Consider the following 10,517-nt stretch of genomic DNA (forward strand, 5'->3'; position numbering starts at 1 on the left):
GCTTCTTCGGAAATGCAGACAGCAATTAGCACCCACACCAGTGTTTTCACTTTAATGATAGATAAGTAACAAACAGAATCACCAGAAATTCATTAGAATTCAACGCTAAGAAAATCTCTGATGATACCTTTTTATGAATCTGACCCGAGGCTGCTCACTGGAGGGAACTGAAATTGCATCTGATGCAGTAATGTGCTTTAATTCTAAAAGGTTTTAAAAGATGGGGGAGTTCCCAAAATGAATGGGAAAGGGTCCTCCCCAAAGCAGTAGTCAAAATTACATTTGTTTAATCAATGGCATTTGGTTTCACACCAGTGGTTCTCAGACTTGGCTGCTCATTTGAATTACCTGGGGAGCTTTTACTACTCTCTGCCTGGGCTACACCCCAAACCAATTAAGCCAAAATCTCTAGGGGTGGGACTCAGGCATTAAAACTTTGTAAAGCTCCCCAAGTGATTACAATGTGCAGCCAAGCTTGAGAACCTCTGATTTAGAGATAAGCCAACCTGAGTGACTAAATGATTGGCCTCAACTGTTCACTCTCCTGTAGCAGAGCTGCCCGGTCACACCCTTGCCATAGTGTCTTGGTGGGTGGTAGATATTTCCCCACTTTCTGACTTGTGGATTTGGCCATGTCGTTTGTTTTGGCCAATCAAGTGTTGGTAAATGTGATGTGTGCTAAGATTTGACATCTGCTTGGAGGAGGGGTTTGCTCTTATGTGCACCTGCTTTTTGCCAGGAGAAGAGCATGCTTCAGTCAGCCGCTGTCCTAGGAAGAGACACATACAGCAGAACTAAACCCAATTACCAGCCTGGAGCCAAACCTAGCTGAACCCTAGCCTGTTCATAGACATAGAATGAGAAGGAAGTGTTACTGCTGTAAGCCCCAGAGTTTGGGGGTAGTTTGCTAGGCAGCATTTTTGTGTAAGAGGTAACTGACACCACGAAAATAAGAAAAAGATTATTTAGTGAGATGGCCAACATTTTGGATAATTGAACATTTCTTCTTGCATGAGAGAAAGAGACAACTTAGAACCTTTTCTAAAGGAAGGTTTGGCCCATCATGCCTACCATGATGTAGCTTTTGGAACAATGCTACTGTCTTTGTCACCCTTCTGATCTGTTAAGCAGAAAATATTTCCTGCTGATTTCTTACTCAGTTTCACACAGGGCCTCCATCTAAATATCTATCTTCACCAGGGCAGAACTGGCATTCTGAATCATCAGTGCCCCAGGCTAGTTTGACAGCTTTTTTTTTCCTTTCCTTTCCCTTTCCTTTTTTTTTTTTTTTTTTTTTTTTTGAATTTAAGCTCTCTCCAAGTTTCTGTGGAAGAACAGAGAAAAAGCCCTCTCTATATAACTACTATCAAAATGATCAGACATACATGGCCTTAGTTATGATAGGGTTCCTTACATGGTGCTGGGAATTTTGTGATAGTACAGCACTCCTAAGTCAAAAGATTGTTAGGCCCACAGAAGCATAGGTCTCATCTCTCAGAAGAGCCCTCGTTTAGGATTTATGGCATTCACACAAGTGCATTTATTAATCAGGTGGTCTTGAATGTAGGACAGGTATTCTCAAACTTGAGGGTGCATCAGAATCACCAGGATGACTTGTGACAGCACAGATTGGTGGACCCCACCCCCAGAGTTTTTGACTCAGCTAAGTCTGGCTGCGGCCTGAGAATCTGCATTTCTAGCTAGTCCACCAGGTGATGCTGATGCTGCTGGTCTGCAAATCACACTTTGAAAACCATCAGTATAAGGTGAAAAATTATGTAGGCGTGAGACAGATTTTATCTGGCATGTTGCCTTGACAGGGAGGATTCTTAGGTATTTCCTTAACAAAATGTGTTTGTGTATAACAGTAAGAATAGGTCCACCTGGAGAATACAAATGGAGTCAGCAACCCCAACTCTCTTCACAAAAAGTTCGTCTACTGCCATAACCACTTCCCAAATTTGTATCATTAGGCCTGAATCCAGCAAAAACAACTCATGAAATGCCTCCTTTTCAAGGAAGCCTTCTTTGATTTCTCCAAAAAGAAATGTTGGCTTCTCTTTCTGAGACCCTGAATCCATTCTATGGCATTTGATACTTCGTATCTTAAAGTACAGGTGCTTATGAGCTTGTCTTAGCTTCTCATAAAGGATATACAATCTATCTGATATATCTTAGAATCCCCTACAGGTCTTTCACATAGCAGATACAAAATAAATATTTATAGACCCTAAAATCTATGAATGAGTACTCATGTGAAGATGAGCTTAGAAAGTCAAAAGAATAAAACTTAAAATTAACAGTCTGCATTGTCAAATGCAATGACCAGTGGCCACGTGTGGCAATTTAATGTTAAGCTAATTGACGTTAAATGAAATTCAAAATCCAGTTCCAAGCTATACTAATAAAGACAATATGGTGTTTCTAAAAGAATAGACAGATAGATGGAACAGAATAGACAGCTCCAAAATGGATACACATAAATATAGTCAACAGGTCTTTGACAAAAGAACAAAGGCAAGACATTGGGGAAAAGATAGTCATTTCAACAAATAGTGCTGGAACAACTGGAAATCCCAATGCAAAATAGTGCATCTAGACATAGACCTTATACCTTTCACAAAAATTAACTCAAAATGGATTGTTACTTAAACGTAAAATACAAAATTATTAAACTCTTAAAAGACAGCATTGGAGAAAATCTAGATGCCTTTACATACATACACCAAAGGCACAATCAATGAAAGAAATAATTGCTAAGTTTGTCTTCATTAAAATTTAAAAAACTTCTGCTCTGTGAAAGACAGTGTCAAAAGAGTGAGAGCCCAGCCACTGACTGGGAGAAAATATTTAGAAAGACACATCTGATAATGACTGCTCTCCAAAACAGGTGAAGAATTCTTAAAACTCAACAGTAAGAGAACAAAAACCCCATGAAAAAAAGGCCAAAGACTTGAACACCTCACCAAAGAAGATATACTGATGGCAAATAAGCATAGGATAAGATGCTGCATGTCTTATATCATTAGGGAAATGTAAATAAAAACAACGAGATAACTGTTCACATGAATATTTGAATGGCAAAAATCCAGAACACTGACAACACTAAATGCTGGTGAGGACATGGAGCAACAGGAAATCTCATTCATTGCTAGTGGGACTAAAGAATGGTACAGCCACCTTGTGGTACAGTTTGGCTGTTTCCTGCAAAACTAAACGTACTCTTATATACAATCCCACAGTTGTGCCCCTTGGTAATGACCCAAAAATGTTGAAAACTTATGTTCAAATAAAAACCTGCACATGCATGTTTACAGCAACTTCATTCATTATTGCCAAACTTGGAGGCAACCAAGATGTCCTTCAGTAGGTGAATGTATAAACTGTACATCCAAATAATGGTATGTTATCTTATCTATGTTATCTTATCTGCCTCCAGCATCCAAATAATGGGATATTATTTAGTACTAAAAGGAAATGAGCTACCAAGCCATAAAAAGACAAGGAGAAACCTTAAATGCACATTACTAAGTGAAGAAGCCTATCTGAAAAGGCTATACACTGTATGATTCCAACTACATTGTATTTTGGAAAAGGCAAAACTATGGAGACAGTAAAAAGACCAGTGGTTGCCCAGGGTTGGGGGAAGGGAGAGAGGGAACAGGCTGAGCACAGAGGACTTTCAGGGCAGTAAAACTGCCTTCTATGGTACTATGATGGTGAATGCATGTCATTCTACATTTATCAAAACCCAGAGAATGGACAGCACCAAGAATGAGATCTAATGTTAACTACAGACTTTGATTATGATACAGGTTCATCCATTGTAACAAATGTACCCTTTGATGTGGGATGCTGACAGTGATGGGGCCTGTGCCTGTGTCAGGATAGGCAATATATGGGATATTTCTCTAGTTTCTGCTCACTTTTTCTGTGAGCCTAAAACTGCTCTAAAAATAGTCTATTTAAAGGGGAAGAACTCCAGTTCCTCACTCATACTAGTTGTATCTCAAGTACTCAGTGGCCACATTGGGGTGATAATCACATCAAACACATAAATGTTTCTATTGGGTGGACTACCCTAGAATTTTTCCAGATCATTTTCATCTGTGTTATCTTATCTGCCCCCACCAACACTGCTGTGATGTAAGTGGTTTAAAAAGTTATCCTGTCCATTTTATAGTTGGAAAAAAATGTAATCTTAGAGAAAATAAGCAAATTGCTTGATGGCAAAGTGGAAGAACTTAATCTATAAAATATGTATGAGACATGAGAAAGTATCTAGAACTTAGTAGGTATTCAATAAATCATACTCCTTTATTTGTTGACTTATTCAGTTTTCTTTTTTTTTTAATTTTGACCCTACCTCATTATTCACTCCATCTGTCAACAAGTATTGCATTTATCACGTGTTAGACACAGTGCTTGGCACTGGGGATGTACAGGTAAGCAAGTGAGACAAGGTTCCTGCCCTCAAGGAGCTTACAATCTAGACTTCTTTATCCTCACATTTTCCAAGGCCAGCCAGAGATATTAGTAAACTTAGTCTTGGTTCTACGAAGGACGCTAAGGCCAATACAACATCCCTTCATCTCACCCAGGTGAAGTTCAGGTGAAGCTGCTGGAAACACTGGGCTACCGGAGAACTGTTCCTCATGTCCCCAGAAAATGCCTTTCTGTTCTCAAATTCCTCAGCCCTGGTTCTGGAAGTTATCAAAAGGAACAATAGCTGCCCAGGACAGGGCCTTTCTTGCTTCATGCCCTGGAAAAATTATTAGCTGCTTTATGAGGTCTCTAGGGCAGTGTTCACCTCATCCCTAAAGGTTCTTAACAGAGGCATACAATTCCACTGAGTTTGGATGTGCACTCTTTCCCTTCCTACAAGACACAATACTTTTGTCTCTGTTTTCCTAAGCATCCAGCATAATGGCCTGCAAATAGCAGCAGCACAATTAAAATGTTGTGAAATGGCAAGACGGATGCTCTTTTTTTTTTTAAGACAAGGTCTCACTTTGTTGCCCAGGCTGGAATATAGTGGCACAATCACGGTGGCTCACTGCAACCTTGACTTTTCAGGCTCTAGTGATCCTTCCACCTTAGCCTCCCCAGTAGCTGGGACTACAGGTGTGTGCCACCACACTGGGCTAAATTTTTGTATGGTAAAACATGGGGGTTTTACCATGTTACCCAGGCTGGTCTCAAACTCCTGGGCTCAAGTGATCCCTTGCCTTGGCCCCCCCTAAGTCCTGGGATTATAGGCGCAGAGCACAGTTCCTGGCTAGATGCTACCCCTTGACCCCCAGCTGAGCCCTAGAAATTCCTCTTATTAAATTGTTAAAATACCTACTATGAGCCGGAGATGGTCCATACCAGCACTGTCCAATAGATAATAATGTTAACCACACAGTAATTTTAAATTTTCTAGTAGATAGATTTTTAAAAGTTAAAAGAGATGAAATTAATTTAAATATTTCATTTAACCCAATATATCCAAACCATAATCATTTTGACATGCAATCAATATAAAAGTATTAATGAGACACATTACATTTTTGTACCAAGTCTTTGAAATTCAGTGTGGATTTTAACAATTATCGCACATCTCAATTTGAACTCACCACCTTTTAAGGACTCAATAGACACATTTGGCTAATGACTAGCATTGGACAGGGCTGTTCTATACAGAATTTTATAACATCTTGCAAGATGCATAATGATAATAGCAGAATTTTGAGTGCCAACATTTCAGAAGGATCATCTCATCTAACCCCAACAATGTTCCTCTATGGATGAGGAAATGTAGGCATAGAAATGGTACTGTCTTTCCTTTCGCCACATTGCCAGCACGTGGCAGAGTTGGATGATGAATTCAGGCAGTTTGAAGCTGTCACATCTTGCCACTGATTAGTTGTGTGGCCTTGAGGAAGTCACTTTTCTTCTCTGCATTTTCATTTCCTCACCTATAAAATGGGCACGGGTGGAGTGGATCATTCAGGGTGGACACTGCGTGTTTCAGTCTCCATCTTAATTTCCTAGTGTCTGGCAAGTCTGGCTCACCTGTTACCCCTCAGGAGGACTTCAGGTTTACACCATTGATTCTCTGGCTCCTTCTTGCCCTGGACTTTACCAGCTGGGGACACCTTGATGACAGGCAGCGAGATGGAGCTCCTCCCATGCCCAAGAGCCGTGCTGCATTTTCACTTGTGTTTCTTTTATTTTCAGCACATGGCCCAGCTTCAGCTTCTGGATGCTTTCTTGAAAGAAAGCGAACTTGTTTGGGCACTCAGTTTTAATTTTCTGTCTTCTTTGTTCTTGTGCATGTTGTAGAAAGCTCCATACTCCCAAGGAAATTCTACTATATATTTCCATCATTTCCCTTCTCTCCCTGTCAAGAAATGCAAGAAAATAACTGTCAACGTTTTTTTTTGCATATATAAATTTTAACAGCACATACATGCCAATGAATCTTTTATCCAAGAAGGAAAGGCTTATTTCAAGTGATTGAAAGTTGAAATGCATAGGTTTTCATTCTCGTTGTGTAATGGAATCACCGTGTGGACATGCTACTTTATGATTACTTCATCAACTGCATTCCTCAAATCCACTAAGTCTAATGAATGCCTACTCTGTGCAAAGGCACGGTCCTTGTTTTTAAGGAGTATGTCTCCCGCCAGGGAAGATAAAGCAAAGGTTCAAACAACCCCAATACATGGTAGATGGAGCATACCAAATGCCTTAGGAGTGATGTAAAGCACTAAGACACTTCAAATATTTTGGTTTGGGGTAAATCAGGGAAGGCTCCACAGAGGAGTTGTCATTTAGAATAAACTTTGAAAGGAAGGTAGATTTCAGTAAATTGAGAAGGCAGGAAGGGCCTTTAGGGAGGCAGAGGCAACTATATATGTATCATGGACCAGAAGGAGGAAGGGGATCAGGCAGCAGCGTGTGGCCTGGCCTTAATACTGCACATACTCAGATTACATAAAGATGTAAGGCAGTTTGACAAACTCCTGCCAGGCGTGTCACACTCCCTATCCTCCACCCATGGGAGATAGCATAAATCAATCACAGCCCACACCTTTCCACATGACAAGATCGACTTGCCATCCTTGGCACAGGAGTGCAATGATAGGGAGGTACAACCTTCAATAACTGAATTGACTAGTTAGTTGTTAATTGCATGGGCAATGGGGAGCCATTAAAGTCTTGTAAGTAGGGGAGTGACATGGTGGGAAATGAGAGCTATAGTTCAGGGTAATTAACTTGGCAGTACTATCTGGAATGGATTAGCGTGGTTATAAGACCGAAGGCCAGATATTTAAGAGGTTGCTGAGATGGTTTAGGTGAGCAATAATGTCTGGAACTGCATGGATGGCTGTGGAAAGCAGGGGCATATGTCATGTAGGTAGAATTTACAGCATTTGGCAAGTGTGTTAGGATGTGGAGAGCTATGGGCAGGAGCAAAAGAGAGGGGTCAAAGTTAACTTTGAGGTTCCCAGTAATTACCTTAGAGTAGGAGAAAAGTAATGTACCATCAAGAGAGAAGCCCTGGATTGGCAAGGAGGTAGGGGGGATCCTCATCGTGTTGCAAAGAGGAGTTGCAAAACAAAACAAACAAAACAAAACTGAATTTATGCTGATCTGTCCCACAAACATAGCTTTTCTAAGTCTTTTGCAGAGAACTCAGTGGTGCAAAGTAAAATAACCATTTTTAAGCAAACACTGTTGCCCTTTGTCAATGAGCAGAATCTAAGAAAGGCTCCCATCTCTCCAAATATTTGGAAAATTGGAAAGCCTTAATTAGCAATCTGGAAGGGAGCAGGAGGGAAGGAAAGAAATATAAACCTAATCACTGTGCTTTTCAGGTTTCAAATGCTTCCCCAGTCCAGGTAATTTGCACTTTAGTAACAGTGATTGACAGTCAAGGAATGTATCTAACTCACTTTTATTTTTTCCCTTGGGGAAAGCACTTGAGTTCCCAATTGTTTTAAATTGCAGAAGCATTAACTGTCTTAGGGAGTTATGAAAAGTGGCTTTTAGGAGCTGGGATCTTTCTCTGAAGGGAATATAGGGTCTATTTTAATTGATTCGGGTCATTAAGACCATTTTCTAGAGATGGTCTTTTCTGGGTGACTAAATATCACCTTAGTTGAAGGAGCACAGTAAGAAACTCATTAAAGGTCCAAGGGGAACAGACTTAACCAAAAATGTTAACAAGTTGCTACTGGTACCTAAAAGAAAACCAGGGATACTTTTTAAGTCACTTGCATCCCAAATAGAAATATTGTGACATGTAATATGACAAGTATTTAGAAAGTATTCTAAAAGGTAAGGCAACAGATGCTCACTGTCCAGAGGAAGTTGTTTCTTAAACCGTACACTTTGATATATTTGTTTCCTTAGAAAAGTCAAGTGTGACAAGCTAGGTCAATTGCACCAAGAACATTACTAACAGGCTAACCAATGGTAAATGATGTGAAGGCCGCTCTGGAAATCTGCTTTGATGTATGGGGAAACCCACACATCTGATTTGGGATGGTGGAGACAATTGTGCATTGTTTGTAGGCGCCAACAGACAGGCTAAAGTCAGGGATCCTTGCAGAGACGGGATTAAGGTATCAGGACTATTCACATTTCATTTACATCACCCTGAAGAGTGGACCACAGGTTTTGCTGATTAACACACAGATCATGGCAAAAGGGCATTGTGTATTTGAAGTAAGATCAAGATCAGTAACAGCAACAGAAACCACGTGTGAAATTTGGCATATGGAGGTTCCCCTTAAGCGATTATCTGAGTTTTTTCCCCTTATTTTTTTAAAGCATTTTTCCAAACCAGGAAGTTAGCAAAAGAAAAATGTCCCCCAATTCCCGCAGCCTACCCAACGCTCTTAAATGCATATATTTATGCCACCTTCTGGTCTGTAATAACATTATTTATTGTCAAAATTTTGGAGCTTTTAGAAAGGAAGGTGGGGTGTATGTTAAACATGGACTGATTTCCACAGTGTCTTCGCATGCAGAAGGAAGTGGTAGATTGATTACGAAGGCAGAGAAATCAAACTACTACCATTGGAATATTTCCCATTCTTTCAATTTGTATTATTCCTTCATACCGGAGTTTGGGGTCAAGGTAACAATGATGCAATTCTCTGCTTTCCTGGAGTTTTAAGTACTTACTAGGGGATGAGTGTATTTCAATGGCAGGAGGGTGTAGAATGATGCCTACAATAATGTGAATTATTAGGAGTTCTTAATTATCTGAATGTTATCTGGGCATTAGTAATGCCTTTCAAGTATATCTACCTTTTATGGATGAGACAGTACATTTAATAGGAAAAGTACCAGTGGGAATTGACAATTAGCAGCCACGCTTGAGCTAGATGCAGCGTGGCATATTTCATCCAGCTTAGATAGTCATCGACCAAACAGGCCAAAGTTTTCTTCAGTAGAAAGTCCCCTGCCAAATGGTTTCTGGATCCTTCGCGGACAAACAGCAAAGGAGCTGAAAGCGACCTTTTTCAACCATACCAGAAACTGTCTATGGCGATTCTAGACTCACAAAATCTGTTTTAGACACAGACGCAACTAACCAAGATTGGAAACCCACTGGCTGTCCCATCCCAAAGTAAAAAGTGCCACGTCCTCCCATCCTCCGCCTTCCTTGGGGTGTCAGCCCCGTTCTAATCCCTTTTTAGTTTCTCCTCAGCCCTGGGCAGGGCTGACTCGGGGCTACCTGCGATTTCCCAACGTGGACAATCGGATTTGTCTCTTCCCAGGCTGGCAGCGGATGGGGACGAGTTCTGTTCCTAAGAGAGTCTCAGAAGTAGGCACAGAATCATCTCACTGACTTTAATTTCTGTCCCTGGGCTGGGGAGAGGGGAGGATTGGGGCGCGGGAGGCTCTGCTCTCCTCCTCCCTTCTTTTCCCCACCTCCCAAAATTGGCAGCCAGTCTGTGGCTCTCGGTCTGGGGTCTGGAGGGTGGGGAATGTGGGTGTGGGGGCCGGCTGGAGAAGCTCTCGCTAGCGCTCACTGTGGCCAGACCCGCCTTCTGTCCCCTCTCGGGCGCACACACACGTCCATCCAGACACACTCCGCGCGCTCCCTCGCGCTCTCGCTCGCCCGCCCGCCGCCGCCGCCTGCTCTCTCCCTCCTGCTCTCGCCGGTCGCCTTCTCCTTTTTTTTTTTTTTTTTTTTTTTTTTTTGGTACCATAGAGTTGCTCTGAAAACAGAAGATAGAGGGAGTCTCGGAGCTCGCCATCTCCAGCGATCTCTACATTGGGAAAAAACATGGAGTCAGCTCCGGCAGCCCCCGACCCCGCCGCCAGCGAGCCAGGCAGCAGCGGCGCGGACGCGGCCGCCGGCTCCAGGGAGACCCCGCTGAACCAGGAATCCGCCCGCAAGAGCGAGCCGCCAGCCCCGGTGCGCAGACAGAGCTATTCCAGCACCAGCAGAGGTAGGAGGCTGGAGAGGGGCTGGGGAGGGGGCGGCGGGAGCCCGGGCGCGGAGCGGGGGG

At 42.1% G+C, this 10,517-nt stretch overlaps 1 protein-coding gene across 1 annotated transcript in view; it reads left to right on the forward strand.

Moving 5' to 3' along the window:
- Positions 1-10,190: 10,190 nt before the first annotated feature.
- The window catches only part of RORA (RAR related orphan receptor A), a 737,001-nt gene continuing 736,674 nt past the window's right edge, over positions 10,191-10,517 (forward strand). Inside the window, exon 1 of the mRNA XM_032297775.1 lies at positions 10,191-10,457. Coding sequence (XP_032153666.1) covers positions 10,292-10,457 — 166 coding nt within the window. The 5' untranslated portion in view covers positions 10,191-10,291. The remainder of the gene's footprint in view (positions 10,458-10,517) is intronic.

The sequence above is a fragment of the Sapajus apella genome, unplaced genomic scaffold (assembly GCF_009761245.1).
Source record: "Sapajus apella isolate SASKATOON/1434 unplaced genomic scaffold, GSC_monkey_1.0 scaffold37, whole genome shotgun sequence".
Lineage (NCBI taxonomy): Eukaryota > Metazoa > Chordata > Mammalia > Primates > Cebidae > Sapajus > Sapajus apella.